This window comes from Cornus florida, unplaced genomic scaffold (genome assembly GCF_030987335.1).
Source record: "Cornus florida cultivar Cherokee Brave unplaced genomic scaffold, ASM3098733v1 CherokeeBrave_3.0.0_Hap2_Chr07, whole genome shotgun sequence".
NCBI lineage: Eukaryota > Viridiplantae > Streptophyta > Magnoliopsida > Cornales > Cornaceae > Cornus > Cornus florida.
The window spans coordinates 8,549,708-8,568,894 of record NW_026775577.1 but is presented as its reverse complement, the minus strand read 5'-3'; the positions used below and the strand labels follow the sequence as shown (position 1 = coordinate 8,568,894).

Below are 19,187 nucleotides of genomic sequence, written 5' to 3'. Positions count from 1 at the left end.
CTTCTCTCCCTTCTATTCAATTCTTTTCCTTCCTACCGAACGGAGCATAAGGTTTGCTTGGTTTGTAACTCTAGAAGCAGTTAACAAGAATTCAGAAAACAGAAAACTGTTTTCATAAAATTATAAAAGACTGTTCTCTAAAAACAGGGCTTTTTATAACTGAGTTTTCACAAAACAGATTTTAAAAAATGAACTAAATAGAGTTTTTTGTATTCCAAGAACAGAAAACTATTTCTATAGTTACAAATCAAGCAAGCCCCATTTATATGAAAATAGGTTTTTTTATAACTGACTCTTCAGAAAACAATTTTACGAAAACCAAGTATAATATTTTTTTTTTGGTCTAGTTTTTAGTTTTCTGAAAATAAAAAATTATTCTTAGAGTTACAAACCAACGAGGTCCATATATTCTTATCATTGAAATTATTTTAAGCCCAAGCCCAACAATCCTTCCTTTCCAACAAAAAAAATAAATAAATAAATAAACAAAAAATACGGCCAGACCCAATTTGATATCATTTTCCCTTTTATAAAAAAAATAGCCCAGTCCATTCATTAAACCCTAAGTCCATTTCGTGCAATCAACCCCTGAAAACTACTGCTAATCAAAGGGTCGTCGTTCGATGTCTCCTCACTCCTCAGGTATTTATGCTCCTCTTCTTTCTTTAATCAGTATTTTAAGGTTTATAATGACATATTTGTTTTTATTTTTATTTTATTTTATATACTATTTGAAATCATCTTGGGTAACTTCTTTAGTTTGATGGTCCTTCAACTACTAATGTCCTAATTTATTTCCCATAAACTCTAGGTTTAATTATCGGGAAAAAAAAAAAAAAAAAAAAAATTAGCTTAGTAAAATGAGTGAAATCGAAAAAATGTAAGTATGTTTTCGAGACTCTTCATTAATTAAAAAAAAAAAAAAGGGATCTAGTGCATATTGGAGTTACAGATCTAGCATTTTTTTTTTTCGTGGGATCTCCTAGTATATTGTTTGATTTATAACCCCAGTATTTAAAAAGGATTTGTTTCATATGCAACTTATATTTTTTTTAGTACAATTTTTGTACACAAAATGATAAGGTCATGATTTTATTTATATTATTATATTATGAACAAAATATTATGGTCTACTATTTTTGTAGATGACTAGTTGATTGGTTGATCTGATCAACCTAAACAACCTTCCTATGTTTTAATTTGTTTGATGAGAGATAATTCAATATATTATTTTATACTTGAGTTCCATTTATCTAAGTTAAGTTTTTGAAAATGACATTACACTCCCGTTTGCATGCTACTGTACTCAGAGCAAAGTGGTGCAGATGCAGGTGTGTGAGCAGCAGTAGTGTTCTTTGATCAATTCTTTTGATAAACTTGTCCTCCCATAATCTACTATTATTTTTATTTGCGAATAAAATCGGCACCCTGTTATAATCTGTATAGAAATGTGGAAACTTTTTAGATAAAATACAAGTTCTATTATGGAATTTTGTAAAAATTATACAAAAACTGAATTAACAAACGGATGTTATGTTATAGATCCACAAATATTCACCCTAACAACCTTTGGATTGATTACTATTACACAATAATTGTTTTCTGAATGAAATCATACCTTTTAATTTTTTTATTCTTTAATTTTCTTAACCTAGCCTAAATTTCGGTTTTTTAAACATTTTGGAACCCCTTTTTTTTTATAAAGAAATTGAAGAGTTAACAGAAATATATATATATATCAAAGCAATTGGCTTTGACAGTTCATATTGAAACCACAGTTTTGAAAACTTCACATCTCAAATTTCTAATTTCAAATCTTCATTTTAAATTTGATAACTATCAAACTCATACAACAATTTAACTCTCAAATTTTCAGAAATTATTTACCAAAAATGAACCACATATATACATGAGCATATCTGAAATTAAGATCAACTATCTCATAAAGTTCCAATTGAAATCACATTCTTATTGACATTCAAACTCCTTTTCAAGATTAGAAATGCAAGTTTTTAAATTCAAGTTGAATTAAAACTCATGTAATGAACAATCCCAAAACAACATGTCCTTAACAATGGATATGAACTGAACTTGGGAGCATCCAAATGAAATTCCTTTAAATCATATTCAATCCATGGGCACATAAAATTCACCCAATTCACTTTTATCCACCAACTTCATGGAAACATGTGAGGAAGTGTTTTTAATAGTAGGACCCAAGACACTGTCTTATATATTATCTCATATATTTACTTGTTTAGTTGATAGAAGACGAATATTTGTATTAAATGAACTCTCACCTATTCATAGCCACATATCAACTCTCTATAACTCTATGTTCACAATTCTACTAATGTCTCTAATCTTCTGTAATATTCTCCGGTCTCTACTCTACAAATATTTTAAAATTTCTAACACTACACAATTCTCTACACTGCTACTCTGAAAGAATCTAAACCGTATTCAATTTATGGTAGCAGCAAGACATTTTTTGGGCAAGCAGTTTTGTAATATTTTTTTCCATCCCCGTTTAGAATACCTCCATCTCCATCTCATAACCATTTACTAAACAGGGCTGGCGTGACGGAGCGAGGTGGATTCTGTAAAGAATTTTCATAATTGGAATACGAATCTAACGAAAGTAAGTAATAAAACAAATTTTCAACTATTATAATAATTTTTTTTCTCTTATGCTGATTAAAAACAAAATTCAATTTCTCAATGGAAACTTACAGCTAAAATTATTATTGGAACATATATATAAAAGAATATTTAGTGAATTGAATAAAATAAATTAGGATTTGCTTAATATATATATGTACCTTATATTATTGAATAGAAAATAACATACAAGGGCAAAATTGTAATATATTATTATAAACGGATGGAGTAACCTTTTCTCATCATCCCCCATAACCATGCGTTTTTCAATCCTAATCCCTATCTCCGCCCCCAAAAGTATTCAACCATTTCAATAACCGTTCTAAACAGAATGGGTGAGACGGGTGCCATCGGGATATTTTGCCATCCCTAGTAACTAGGACACGGGTTCTTCTTTTAAGCTCCCATACTGGAAAGCTCAACCCATGAACTTTAAGCTCTTATACCCAAAATGGCTCAATCCATTTTTTTTTTTTTAGTTTAATAACCAAAAGCTCAACCGAGCTAAACATTTGGAAATATCCATTGCGTTCATATCTTAGACTTGCCCAGAATTTGATAGGGCTGTAAAGAGATGAGCATGCTAGGCTTTGGTCATACTAGTAGCGTTCCAGTAGAAGATGGCTGTCATATAAGCAGAAGCAAATTTACAGATCTTTGACTATAAAAGGTAGAAACCCCCCTCCCAGACTGAAAATCCTGTAATCTTGGATGTGCAAGTTAAACATTTGTAAAATCATCATTAGTCCCCATACAGTACAATCATAAAACAGTTTCAAATACTGTACCTTGTTTTGTCTGTAAGAACATCCATAAGTTTTAGAATGAACATGACTTCTTCCGAAAACTGGCAAATAACTAAGCTGCATTACATAAGTTTTAGAACATCCATTACCATGCACATACAATCATAGAACAGTTTCAAATTCTTAATACTGGTCCCACACAGTCAACTTCTTGGTAGAGAGTTCACAATGGATATATTAGGGTTTAGGGGTCTTAGCTAGTTATCTTTTCTACACAACAGAAAGGAACTTTACTTGCTATCTTGAAGCTCCTGCCCTGCCATCCTTACTGTCTTACATGGTGGAGCAACCAAGGCGGCATGGGTTGATTGGAACTTGGGCAAGCTTCGGCTCCATCCTCTTCGATTGAGGCTCCCCCTCTTGCTTGGAATGCGCCACTGCAAATTTGTTGGTTGTTAGTTCGATTTTTCTGATAATTCATGTATTGCTTGCATGTCACTGATATGACTCTAAGGTCCTCATTTTCAACCCAAATGCCCCATTACATTCAGATAGTGATTGTAGTCCTTTGTTCATGAATGCATGATAATATATCGGTATATGTATATATGTGTGTATATATACGTGTGTGAATATATATATATAGAGAGAGAGGATACCCAATTGTTAGAGAAGGTAGTGATGGTTGCTGTAACATTAAGGTGAATGAGTTTTGGCCCAGGTTTTGATTTTCCCATTGTGTGCGCTCTTCCAGTGTCTTCTCATTCTCCTTGATCTGTATTCCGAGTGTAGGAGATATACATAAACACAAGATTCATCGCAGTTGATCATCATGAAAAAACCAATGTATTGATTTCAAGCTTGAAACAGTACAAAGAGTAACGAAATAGCTACTCGTACCTTCTTTGTAATCAAGTTATTTTTGTCCAGCAATGCTTTTTCCTGCCGCAAAGTGGAGTGTGAGTTCACATAAACATTTAACAGCATTATATTGGTTTCTCTGAACTCTGAAGTAAACTGTTAGTAATCCCGTTTTAATCTACGTCTGCTCAGGTAAATGCAAATTAGAAAGTTATTTTTGTACAAATACATCAAATTGCAGTATTCATTACTTTGTGATTCTCCAAAGGATTTGTGTGTGTGAGAGAGAGAGAGTATGGCTTGCTTGGTTTGTCACTCAAAAAACAATTATTAAGGGCTCAAAAAATAGATCTCAGAAGCGGTCAACCAAACAGGTTTTTGTACAAGATGAACTCCATTAACAAATTAGCCCTCTTTGAATGTGTCTACCACATATGGATGGCTGGGCGGAGTTAGGATTTTATTTCAGAGGGGGCACAATGCACTTGTTAAATTTTTATTTTTTTAATAAATATGACAATATAATTTTTTTAAATCAAAAAGGCAAATAAGAAAAAAATAGTTGTAAAAAATATGATAAATAAATACCGTAAAAAAAATATAGTTACAAATATAAGAATTAAAAAATTAATTAATAATATTTTAATTAAATACAATCACAAATGTCATTGACAAAAAGAAATAAGTTTAAAAAAATAGAAAAATACATAATTATACATAAGTGAAAAAAGAATTTTTTTGAAAAAGGAAACAAAAATTAGAAAAGGAAAAATATATTGTATATTTGAAGAAGAGATATATGATTTTTTTTTTTTTTTTTCAAAAAGAAATTAAAAGAATTTAAAAATTTGAGGGGGGCACTATTTAAAATTATCATGTAAGTATATATATATATCCAAAAATATGTAGGTTGGAGCAAAGTGAGGGGGTGCTCGTGCCCCCTCTGGGCCTTAATTGGCTCCGCGCCATTGGCACTCTACTCCAAAATTGTCGAAGGACAACGCTTTACCCAGAATTCAGTTCTTGAAAAAACATAAATGCCATAAGAGAGGCTTCTATTGTCAGCAAGAAGAGCTTGAATGGCTTGGGACCTCCCATCCTCTTTCATTTGTCCACTGCCAGGCCTGTTGACTTCACGTACAGCAGCTTACTCCTCTAACCTAAAAGTGTAAGTGAGGGAGAGGCTTCTCATCAAATGAGGTCTCCGGATTAAGAGAGGGAGCCTTGTGGTCTCATCAATTAATGGTGCCATCTTTTGAGTTTGCCATGGCACGGATTTGATGCAGATATGTTCGATCTTTCTACAAGAAAAAACATGTAACATAGCAGTCTGCTAGCAACCAAACAGCAACAGCTGATAACCGTAAATGCAAGCAACCAAACTATAGAAAACATATGGGAGACAAGGAGGACATCATGAGAACAAGCCTCAAGAGATGAAGTAGGACCCATTAGCTCTAAGATCACGAAGGATAGTAGTAATGAAGAAGATGAAGATTCTCAAGGAAGATTAGAATTGAGAAGGAAACAAAATCAATCAATGGAAGTCAAAGTTTTAATTAACGATGAAGTTGGACTGATTAGCTCGGGAGAATCGCAACAAAGGAAAAATATGATGGAATTGGGTTTCCATGGCTGCTAAACAAAAGCTTGCGCATTACTCATGAGGGGTGTTGAGAAAGCACGTGATAGGTTTGCCAAAGGGTGAGCAACTTGTCTAGAATAGCCATCCAAGGCACAAAGTTATGCTTGGGAATGCAAGGTTTAAACACAAGCAATGTGCTGCCAAGAAATGGAGGGGAAAGAGGGAGAGACTGAAGAAAAGGGTGAGAGGAAGGGAGAAAGATTTTGAAGGGGAGAGAAGCCATTGAAAGGAGTATGAGCTGTTAAGGAGATGAGGAGGGTGACCAACATAAGTATATCTGCCCATGCAGGAATAATCCACATTTAAACTTTTAGGTCAAGAATGATTGAGATGGTATAAATATAATGGAATTGTCAAAAGCTATTCTACATGGACTTAGGTATGTGTTAGGAGTGTGTACACATCTAAGCGGCCGACGTGTCAAATCTGAAGCAAAAGAATACATGGTGTTTAGGAATTCAGAGGGTTCTATCACTCATGCACTCAAAAAATATTTTTCTCAACTACTGTAGCTGAGGTCTCTTGTCTTCGGATGGCATTTTGGTGGGCTCAACACTTACGATGTGAGAGTCTTTGGTGGGATGTGACGCTAAGACGGTGATTAATACGGTTTGTGGGGGTAAAGCCTCCTCCAGTTGAACTTTCAGCATTAATTTTTGATGTCAAAAATGTTTTGAGTTGGTTCAAAGAGGTGACTATTTCTCATGCTAGGAAGGAAGGAATACAGTGGCTCATGAGATTGCCAACATTTCAAAGCGTCTAATTCAAGATGATATTGTTTTAGAGTGTGTTTCTGCTCATATTGTGCAGCTTGCCTAGGCTAATTTTGTTTGTGTTCAGTTGTAATCTTTTTGTGTTTGTCAAAAAAAAAAAAATAAAATAAAAAATAAAAAAAAAATTCACATTACTTAATATTTTTATTGTATATTTTGGACTAAAATAATGTCTTAATATATCATAAGTTAGTATAGGCATTTCATTCATTTTGTAAACAATAATATAATGAGATTGAGTTATATGACATAATTTTTAATGAGATTGAATTATATGTTTTCATCGTACATATGTCTGTGCAATGCGTGTCTCACCTGCTTTCGAAAAGTACACGTAAGGATAACTCATTCACCATCAAGGAGGATAAGGGAGGTAAGATAAACATTTCTTCCTAGGTAGGAGCTAAGAAGGAAATAGTCATTAACCTGAACATTGAGGGGGCCAATGGGCAATCAATCATCAAACTATTGGGAAATGCTTTCATCATTACCAACTTTAACCTTTATTACGGGTCTTGGTAAATGCCTGAGCTGAAGAACCTTTTCTAAGTACATGAGCTGTCAGTAGGGCAATTTTTTTTTTTTTTTTTTTAGTTAAAGGATAAGCTTGCACCAAAAGCAACAAGGCATCCATCAATGTCAACATGCCAAATGACTGTTTTTCTAACTCAGTTGATTCTAGTCCACTTGGGCCAAAATTAGTTGGGAAATTGAGCCAGAACTAAATGTGTTTCAAATTCTTATTTCAATGAGAGATTTGGCAAAGCTTAGACCACCTAGACATTTTTGAGCACAAACTGAATCCAAAGAACCTAGCCTCTACCCTTGTAGCTATTTGAACCGGACCAAATGAAGCTTCTAATAATGGAAAGTACAGACTTAGTAAGTTGCAATTTAGGAAGGACGGATATAGTGGGGACACACAAGTACGGCAAAATACGAATATGGTGATAATATCATACCACAAAATTTTAAAAAACAGAACATGAATGCGGTAGGAATGTCAAAAGATAATAATAAAATATATTATGATATATGTATAAAATAATAATTGTTCACTTATTTTGAACTTAGAGTTATGTTGTTGTTGTTGTGTTTTTTTTTTTTTTTTTTTCCTAAAACTTATATTATTATTTTTTAATAACCAATAAATATTTTAAATTGCATTGAATCTCATTTTTTTATAAAAATAATTACAAATCTTGAAGTGTCCCAAACATGTCCTTGGCTCTCTGTTGTGTCGGTGTGTCTCAATCATGTCCAATCAAAAAATAAAATACTCAAATTTTAGGGTACTTCTAACTGTGTTCGACATGTGTCCGCATGTAGGATACTGCCACGACATCTTAGAAGAAGTGTCTGTTTCCTAACTTACAGCATACCGGCATAACAGAGAAGTTTGCTTGGACCAACTTCTAATTCTCATAGCGATTTTTCCTCAAGGCATTTACAATCAGGAGGCCAAGTTTTGAGAAAATTAAAGGTACACCAAGTGTTGATATGAAGGTTGCCTACTTCACATTGAAAAAATGAGGGAATGGATTGTTGGGTGTGGAAAGGTCAACACCAGAGAAGATGACACTGTTAACTTGATTAACAGTGATCCAGAGAGTGAGCTGAAGGTGTCAAGGCAGTTCTTAAGGATTGAGATGGAAGTGATATCCCCATGGCCATGGGAGGTGCTAGCTTTTCTCAAGGGGCCTTAGGCCAAAAAAAATAAAAAGTGACCCTTTCAACAATATAAATAAAAATAGTCACAACTCACAAACAAAATATACAAATATATATAAACAAATTTATAATAACAAAAGTTAATAAAACTAAAAAATAATTTTTTTAAAAAAAATCATAGAACCTGATTTAGAAAATCCAAATTCAATACTCCTACAAAATTTTTAGTAGAATAAAAGTGCATTCATATTGAGATTATATAATGAGTATGGAGTGGAGAAGGAAGACAACTGTAAACTTGTAATGAGATAGGAGGAGGAGAAGATTTGTTGAAAAAAAGAAGAAGATAAAAGATAAAAAAGAATACATATTTAATATTTTAACTTACTCACAAATTTTTTTTTTTGTGCTAGTGTAAAAAACGTGAATGAGAGAGAAAGAAAGAGGGGAAAAAATATATTTAATGATACAAATTTTTGAGCACAATATTAAATTTATATATTGGTTAGGATGTACAAAAACGTGAATAAGGAGTAGGAAAAAATATATATATATATATATATATATATATATATATATATATATATATATATATATATATATTTGGGGCCAAACATAAAATTCGAGGGAGAAGAGAGAAAACTAAAAAGAAGAAGTTATTTTAGGATATGATATTTGAGAACTATTAGAAAATTCGAATGAGGGAGGAGAGAGAAAAGAGAAAAACAAGAAGTTATTTTAGGATATAAATAGTTGAACCTAATATAATTTTTTTTATATTTATTTTATTTTAGTAATATTAGGAAATAATTATAGTATAATTTAATATAAGAAAATTTTAAATATTTTTGGGGCCTTCTTATTGGCTGGGGCCTTAGGCAACCGCTTAAGTCGCCTAACGCTCAAGCCGGCCCTGGAGCCGCATTTTCTACACGTCCAGTGTGGGAGAACTGAGGATTGATTGCAATGGCTTTGTGAAGGATATGAGAAAGAATGTCCATAGCTAAAACAAAAAGAAAAGGGAAAGAGGGGCCCCTTGCCTTAGCCTATTTGGACACATATTTCTCGGACATAGCTATGAGATATACGCCAGACACTTTTGGATAGACATATCCTTAAAAATCACATTCAATCATTTAATTATATTATATTATTAATTTAAAATGAGTTAAATGCGTATATTAAACACTATATTAGATAAAACATTATTTTACTTTAAAAAATAAAATAATTAAATAAAATGAATATTTAATGGTGTCCATGTGTCATTATGTTTAGAGATCTAACACATCCAATACATATATTGTGTCCATGTAACATAGGCCTTAGCCCCATGACACCCCTAAAGAAACCATGAAGCTTGCAATTGTATAGAAGATGGAAAATGCAGTGGTGGTGATCGATGCAGGTAAGGTCAAAAAATGGTAACGGAATCCCATAATCTCCATAGCATTCAGAATGAATTTTCAACTCAAAGTGCAGATTGTGGGATGGTGGATTTCATATAGTAAAGTCTCACTGATTTTGAGTTACGAAATTACGTCATGAATTCTTTGTTGAATAAATGCAGATTGTGTTTCATCAATGAGAGGGAACAATTGGTTTTAGCTGGTTTGACACAAGTTTGTTAATGCATTTGTGAAGCAAATTTCAAGAAGAGGTGTGTCGGAAATCGTTGAGTGATCAGAGGACTTGGTTCTAGCAAATTGCAACAAGAGATGCTGTGGGAAGTTTTTTTAAAAAAACCAAGGACTATGTTCTAGCTTAAGATATAACAGTATCACCAAGAGCATGGAGATGTGAGCAGTATCAAGGTACATAGAATTGTAAATTAAAAGACTAATCCAACGTACTTAGTTCGTATTCAAGTTGCTTAAAACATAAACTATTTTCTATATCGATCATCAGAAATCTTGCAGCATGCAATCCCTTGCACTCATTTAGGCAAGCAAAGTAAAATGCATTCCAACAACTTAACCAGAGGCATTGTCACTAGGAAAAAAATAGCAACAACAACAACAATAATAATATTACCTTTTTCTGCAGCTGCATGATGGATTCATTCATGAGTTGGTTCTGCATAGATGAGTGGCTAATACAGTTAGTATAAACTGAGAAATGTATAAATCTGATAAACTATGCTTAAAAAGTCACAAAAGCTCTCTACTATTACCGCCCGTTTTCGTACACGCTTGAGGGCAGTGTCAATCTGTTGCTCCAAACCCTGAAGCTCTCTCAGGCTTAAGGGTTCAAGATCTTCTCCCCCATAGTGCCTAAAAAAGTGGACAATATAAATGCATTATATATCTCCACTCTGTTAATTATTAGATGGATTTGAGAAACAGGTGGTCACCAGATAAAATGTGATAGCCTAACACAATAGATGAAAATCATGACCAAATAAAATTTACCATCTTTTGAACATTATTTATAACTTTGCTATGGTTGTGAAAATATTTTCCCAAAATAAGTTTGTATAGTTCCCTTTATGATGACCAGATACTAGGTTGTGAAATCCTCCCGAGACCTTGCAATGGCAGGAGCCTCGTGCACTTAGGCTAGCCCTTTTAGATATTAGGTTATGAAACTCCGGAACAGCATGCCATGCATGTGTCATGAAAGTGACTGAGACCAGATATATGTGATCCCTTGGTTCCCCACAGGAGCAAAATTGGCTGATTGAATGGATGTACGTTATGTGTTGTCACAAATGACATGAAACCAGTTATGTACCTTATGCTCCTCTGTAGGACTTCAGCTTTAGCCACGAGCTTGGGGTACTCCAGAGAGAGGCTTCCCTACACAGCATATCCACAGAGGGTCACAGAGTTCCTAACTATAGTTATTATTAATCAAAACTGCATTAAATCAACTTATGGAATGATTAAAACTCATTCATTACATTTCAGAGTTGACACAGACGTGAACTTCTGATTAAATTCTAAATGAAAAAGAGAAACATTGTTGCAATACGATCCTATTATCGATAGATCCACAAAAACAAGAGAAACCAGCAGGGGAAGAAATTTGCATAGGACTCAAGAATCACCGTATAACAGTGACCATGCCCAATGGCAAAGACAAATAAAGAGAAATTTCAATGTATGGGAGAATAAATACAAGACAGCTACTCATTAATCGTTTAACATTGGCCACACACACATACACACATATACATATTGACATATAGACCCTGTTTGGATTGACTTTTCAAACGCTGTTTTTAGCTTTTTGAGTTTGGAAGCCATCTTGAGTAGTGTTTGGCTAATTTTTTTAAAGAGTTTTTGGGTCCAAAATGCTTTTCTAAAAAGACGTGAAAAGCTAAAATGGTGTTTTAGTAACGCTTTGAGTCTTGGAAGAGCATTTGATTGTTGCATAATGCAACCAACTTTCTTTGACGACAGAGGTTTACACTCGGACGATGATAAATATTCGATATCATTTAAATAGTTAACCAAAATTATTCTTTTCTTTATTTCAATTCTCCTGTCACATAATCGGCAAACCACCATCCTGATCACGGTGACCGGCAAACCACATCCAACTATTTCAACATCGTCTTTGTAAAGGGAATTATGTCTTTCTAATGGGAATTAAATGGTGAAAATAGGACAATATATATGAAAAAATAAATAAAGAAAACAAATCTCTCCATCTTTAATTTTTTTTTTTTTTTATAATTATTATTCCATAAATTAAATTAGGATAATAGGTGAACTTGTATATAAAAGCAGTTGTATTTAATTTACTCCAACATCTGAATTTTTCAAAGCACTATAGAATCCTTTTAATAGAATTCAGTTTGTTATTTAGTTAGTGAAAAAAAAAAAAAAAAAAAAATCTTGAAATTCATGGTAAATGTGTTACAAATTTTGTTCTACCACAAATTATATGTTTATCATTCATGTTATTACAAATTATGTATTTATCGATCATGCATGAGATTCAGAATAAATATGAGACAGATTTTGTTTCATCACAAATTTCATTCAAGAGGCTATTGTGCCTTGGAATTTTAAGCATATGGTGAAAACAATTTATTTGACTCATTGAGATAGAATGGCCGCGGAGTTGATGTTTTGATAAACATCTTATTTTGTTGCTAGCTTTCACCAAAGGTTTTGCCAAACAGACAAAAAAACTCTTCTGACATTAAAAATTCTTTCAAAATACAATTCCCAAACACTAACACAAAAGCCAACAGAAAGTGATAGCTTCTGCTTCTCTTTTTATTCTATGTATAAGAAGAAGCGAAAGCTATATCAAATGGGCTCATAGTCTCCTAAACTGATTACCAAGATTATTAAAATACTTCCTTCCTTATGTTTTCTCTCCTATGTATCGAAATAAAGCTTTAATGTTCTTTGGTTTATATCAAAAAATATGCGACACAATTAATTAATGTTTATCAATGCACTTTTGTGTATAAATTTTCAAGGAAAAATAAACCGAACGAAGTGAGGATTTAGCAACCAAGGCCTTGTGGCCTAGTGATATATTATTTACCTCTTAAAGTAAATGATAAGAATTTGAGTCTTCGAAGTATCGACGTGGGTGTGTGTGTTTTCTTATCAATGAAAAGAAAAAGAAAAAGTGAGGACCAAGCAAGACCAAAAAAGGTGAAGACTGAACAAGGCTAAAGTTGTCCTCAAGCGAATTAAACTTGTTACTACTACTAATTAGAGGATGTGCATCAATCTCGTAAAAATATATATTAGGCAGAAATAAAATATATGGTACAAGGTCTGCAATGGTCCTCACATCCTATCAATCACCAAATTGACTAGGCTGCTGTCACTTTGAAATACAACCACATTGTGCAAGGTTAATTGTTTTCCTTCTGGCTGCAACAGTTTACTTCATCTAGGCAGAAAGAAACAATAGACTTCATTCAAACATGAATAATTATATTCTAACAAATTTCCCTAAGATGTGTCTAGCCAATGGGATTTGGATAGACCAAAGAGATAAAACTCCTTTGACCACACACCTCGGCATAGGAAATATTACGTAGAAAAAAAAACTTCACTGCACCAGTGATACCATGTCATCGGCCCTACGAACCAATCATATCTTCTTATAATTCAAAGGATCCTATCATTGTGTGTCATCATTTAATCACTCAGTGATACCACGTCATCAAAATACAAATAGCTAGGTCTAACTAGCATTGATGTTCAAACATATACAAGGATGCTACCGTGGCAAAAATTTCATTATCGATACTGTCACAATCAAAATGCTTTGCTGACTCCAAGTACATGGAAACTGACTAAAGAAGTAAAAAGCTTGGTGAAATATTCCTGAATCTTTGTTTAGATAGCTTGTTTAATCTAACTTATTTCCCTTAGTTGGATCTTTGAGGTTTCTGTTTCTGTTTCTAGTATCTCCCTTTTTGAGGGTATGCCCCTTCTTGATTTGTACATTTTCCTTCTTTTACAAAATTGTCTCACTTGCCCGAAAAAAGAATATATATGGTACAAGAACATTTCTGTGTTGACATGATTTCAATAGACAGGTCTGGAGATGTACCTGTGATTCAAAGTCAGTTGTAACAAGATGTTGCTCAGCTTGTGAGTACCTCTCATATCTTTCCAGAATCCTATCCATACTGTAGATAAAAAGAAAGTTTAGAATACATACATGCATCTTGATCAATCCATATGCATGATGAGGCACTGAGACCAAAAAGGAAACATAATACACTAGAGATTTTATAGTACAAATGAAGGGGAAAAAGTAATTTACAGGTAAGCAAAAAGTTGAGAAAAGTCGAACCAAAGATATGAAAGGTACATACTAAATCAAACAATATTAGTTAAAAAAAACAAACAATTTAGATAGATGAAATTGTTGTCAGAAAATATTTAATAAGGAATATGTCTCAAATTTTAATCTATTTCTATTTTAGAGTTGTCTTTTATTAGGTAATTTTTTGTTAGGCAAGTGTTGGACTCTGAGAAATTATAATCATTGTCCAAAAAGGACTTGGCACAGGGTGGTGTGGTAACCCCAATTCTATAGTTGGAGGCTGGTGATCTCTTGAGGGAGCTGATGGGGAGAGAGAGAGTCTCGTGGAGTGATACACGGGGAAGAACTCTGGGAAAAGAGTTTGTGTACAAGATCCGATGCTAAGAATTCTCTGTTATTGTAACATCTCTATGGAATTATAAGGAATTTTTTTTCTTATCCATGGATGTAGGTTGAGTTTGACCGAACTGCATAAATCTTGTGTTTCGTGCATGATTGCTTTCTGTTTTTTGTTGGATCTCCATATTCGTTCACTTATGATGTTCCCACCAGATTATCTTAGTGATAAACATAATAGATGAATGATAAATCAAATTAATAATATGTTTGGCGGCACTAAATTGACGCTTTGAATTTTGAATTGTAGAAAATTTAGTATAAATTTTAAACTAAATTTCCTTCAATTTCAAATCCAAAACACCGATTTGGTGCTACCAAATATAAAATAAGAGTGAAGAAGTAAAGGAAACAATTAAAAGGTCAAACAAGCATCCCAATAGGGAGCAAAACAAGAAGACAATAATTTACCAAAAAAAAACACAAGAAGACAATAGAATGGCAGTGACTTAGGGCAAACCAATAGACAAGAAAATAAACAAAATGAGCCTCACTGCTCAACAACAGCAGCAAGCCAAAAAGAGTGTGGTGCTTATACAAATGGGAAGCCAGGAGGAATTGTATCAATTGTTCCTACAAGGGTGTTCTTTTGCAGGGACCCAAGCTTGGTGCCTCACGGATTAGGGTTATGAAGGGCTGCTGCAACAGACCAATGGTGCTCAAATGTTTGTTGCATACAGGTTCAAAGATGAAGTTGCTCCTTCTAATTGGGGGCTCGTTGTGTTTCGAGGGATTGTGCGTTACCTCTTGCTGTGATGTTTTTCTTCTTGCTAGGAGTTAAGGTTGTATATTCTTTTTGTTGCCTCTGGCTCGTGTGTCCTTGTGGACCTCATTCTTGTACATTCTTATTTTCGTTTTATTAAAGCTTACCATTAACCTAAAAAAAAAAAAAAACAGAGCAGCAAGTCAAGCTAGCTGACTAACAAAAACTTCAGGATTCAGCATCCCTTAGGAGACCAGTAACCATCCCCGACCTAAAGACCACATAGCATTGTGAGACCATGGATGTCCCAAGTCCTTTCTATCTTCCTCAATAGAGAATTATCCTTGATAGAATCTATGCTATCTGGACTCACGTACGTCTATAGGGTGCGGGTGTATATCTAAACGTCAGACATATTAAATTCTCAAACCAAGGATACTAAGGACATTGTGAAGTATTTATATTATTTAATATTTATATTTAATTTTATAGAAAAAAATAATTTCTTTATGTGTGTTTAATATAGGCATTTAACTCGGTTGGAAACATTAACATAATAAAGTTGAATCATTAGATATGCTTTTTAGGTGTTATGTCCAACGAAAAATGTTAGACACGTGTCCCATAGAAGCGAGTCTACTTATAGTTTCTGTGATAGCATCAATTATGAGTTGAGGAGAGCTGCTTTAGGTCTGAATGCTCCTTCCAAGCCAAATGGAGCCATATTCCTTGTACACAAAGGAGGGTAGCAACTGAATGGCTCAAACCTATTCAACAAAATCTTAAAAGATATCACATTATGAATGGAGAAACTAAACCGATTTATAAAAAAATAAAGAGTATATACAAAACTGAAGTGGCACAAAAGAATCAAGTTAATGAATTACATTATGATGAGGTCTCAAAATAAAATAAATGTATCTTTTTAAGAATTTAACTTTTTAAGAGAATGAATTTTAGTACATATATAAATATTTGTATTAGTAGTGAATGAATTACCAAATATATTAGAATGTGACGTTATCCTCACTAGGTGAGGATCTAAGTATTGTCCCAAAAAAAATTTAAAATTTTGACTTTTCAACTGAGACATTTATTTTGAGACAACAAAAAATAAAAAGTTGTACATTTATTTTGGGAGTTAGAGAGTTTATATATATATATATAGTCCCAAAATTCAAGCAATTATACATATACTAGACGTTATGAAAAAGAATGATAGAACAAAGATTATGAAAATTAACCTTTCAAAAAAAAAAAAAAAAAAAAAAAAAAAAGAAAATAATCAATTGTGTTTTATAATCATCATGAATTTATGTCAGGAGGATTGATTACCATTGTAGTTTACTTATTGAGAAATTAAAGAACATTGCAGAAGTAAAAACAGAAACTTCACACACTATAAAATCAGTAATCAATATGAAAGAAAGATTAATAATGACACTTATTAGAGATAAAATAAGAGAAAGTAAGCTTAGATGGTAGTAACAAGAAAAGACCTTAAAAAAACTAGAATTAATAAGCGACAAGAATAATAATAGAAAAGAATTAAAAAAAAAAATCCATATTATTTGAATGGGACGACAAGGATGATGATGCTTGGAGAATTGACAGGACTAAACAAGGTTGAGATTAATGCACCTTAGCATATGGATAGGACTAGTAGTATGTGATGTAATGACATCTTTTCATAAAATGTTAAAGGGAAAAAACTGACATCTTTTCCTTTTGTTTTATTTTTTTAGAAATTCGAACTCTCCACCTTTTATTTGAAGGGAAGAGGAATGTAGAATGTAGAAGTCAATCATTTAAAAGAATTTTAGTAAAAAAAATAAAATATTGTGATTTAAAATTTCCATACATAGGAAAAGTTAAGAATATATATATATATATATATATATATTTCTTATGTATTAGAGATCCCAAGGTTATAAAGATAGAGTTGATTCGTACTCTTCCTAGTTAGTTGCAATATTAATAATTAAGTACAAAAAGGAGAGTAGAGAAGACTCCTACACTGTAATTTTTGTTTATAATAAATTAATTTTCTCATTATATATATAGGAAGTTTAGTGTTGGATCATGGATGTCCTGCATGTGAGAGCAAAATATATAGTGTTTTGAATATTTGAAATATATATATATATATATATTTGTTTAATTAATTTTTGCTTTTGTTTTCATGTGTTAACCTTTGTAGAATATATACACACACATATATATATATGACTGACAAATTTATTATTAGTCATTACACATCGGACAAACAAAAACGAATAGAAAAATCTCAGTTAAGGAAGAGATAACTACATTCTGAAAAGAATGACATGCTAGTTACATATATATATATATATATATATATGCAATCTCACATGAGAAAAGCATGCCACGTACATGACACGAAACTTTAGACTCTTTAGACCTCAATGGCTTCGTTTTAATCACCCAACTTCATCGTACACCCAAAATATTTAAACAAGTTACAAAGCATTCACAGATAAACATATATATATATTAATATATATATACATTCACAAGTAAAAATAATAAAAATGAAGCATGTACCCTTATTATATACTGTCAGTTTTCAACAGACTAATCATAAAACTGGACACAAAAACTCTATTTAAAATTTTCAGCTTCAACATCCATTTACTATATATATGATCAGTTAATGCACCATATCCATATAATAAATAAAACCACATATGAAACAGCAAATAAAGTAAATCTCATTTTCAACTTTTCCTTACTAAATCGAGATAGATCATGAGAATATATGTATAACCATGCCAAAGATGTCGATGTGAGACTCGTATAACTAAAGTTCAACACTGATTCTGAGAAATCTATGGAAGATATGTGATGTTAAAAATAAATAAATAAATAACCAAAAAAAAAAAAAAAACAACAACACAACACCACATACCCATATCAAAAAAATAAAAATAAAAATAATATTTGCAGGCCATTAACAGTTCAATAATGAAGAACAGCACATACCCAAAAAAAAAAAAAAAAATGTAATGTATATCAAGCCATCTGGGTCGTGAGGAGGTTAATATATATATGTATATATGAAGTCTAAAAAGTATCAAATCTGGGCAGTGAGGAGCTTAATATATATACCTGGATTCAGTGGAGTACTCGAAGAGCTTTCCTTTGGTAGAAAAGACCACCAAAGCGACCTCGGCGTCGCATAAAACCGAGATTTCATGAGCCTTCTTCAACAATCCAGACCTTCTCTTGGAGAAAGTCACTTGGCGACTTACCTTGTTCTCAATCCTCTTCAACTGAACCTTACCTCTCCCCATTTTCGGCCTTGACGATCTATAACTAGAAACCTAGGTTATTATATATATAGTAGTTGTAGAAGAAAACAATAAGAATCCAAGAAATCAAAAGGCCAAGAAAACCTAAATTTAGTTTATTTTTGGAGAAGAAACAAAGGAAGAGAGAGAAGGGTAGTTATGGGTTTTTTCCCATAAAGATGATGATAGTATGTGGCTTGAGAAGTTTCAGGAGTGAGTGAGTGAATGGTGCATTTATAAAAGCCCCATGTGTGTGTTGTACTGTGTGTGTAGTGTAGACATAATAGGAAGCTTGAAAACCAGTGTGGGAGAGAGAGAAGGGAAACCCATCTGTTTTTCATGGGAAAACCGGGGTGGTATCGAGATGCGTTGTCGAGTTGCCATTGGTGTAGTACTACTTAGTTGTTACTGTCCACAGGTTAATGGACAGTGCGTTGAATTGGTTAGGACATATGCTTATTGCTAGCTTTTGTTTGTCTTTTACTTGGGTTAAATTGCTTATTCTTTTTACCTGAATTTAATAATGTGGAATTAAAAAGGATTAGTGTTTTTTTTTAGGGTCATAGCCTAAGTGACATAAAATAGGAATGAGAGCGAGAACGAAGGTATAAAACAGTAGAATTAAGTCATAAGTAGTGAGAATTTAAATGAGAGCGTGCGCAGAACGTG

At 32.8% G+C, this 19,187-nt stretch overlaps 1 protein-coding gene across 1 annotated transcript; it reads right to left on the bottom strand.

Annotated features, from left to right (window-relative positions):
• Positions 1 to 3,418: 3,418 nt before the first annotated feature.
• LOC132316012 (agamous-like MADS-box protein FUL-L) lies at positions 3,419 to 18,838 on the bottom strand. The gene is made up of 8 exons (XM_059814494.1): positions 18,337 to 18,838; positions 13,890 to 13,968; positions 11,091 to 11,155; positions 10,531 to 10,630; positions 10,392 to 10,433; positions 4,308 to 4,349; positions 4,067 to 4,182; positions 3,419 to 3,844 (listed from the first exon to the last, which is right to left on the bottom strand). Exons 1-8 carry the CDS (start codon positions 18,519 to 18,521, stop codon positions 3,733 to 3,735), a joined length of 741 nt encoding a protein of 246 aa, XP_059670477.1. The 5' UTR covers positions 18,522 to 18,838; the 3' UTR covers positions 3,419 to 3,732.
• Positions 18,839 to 19,187: the final 349 nt, after the last annotated feature.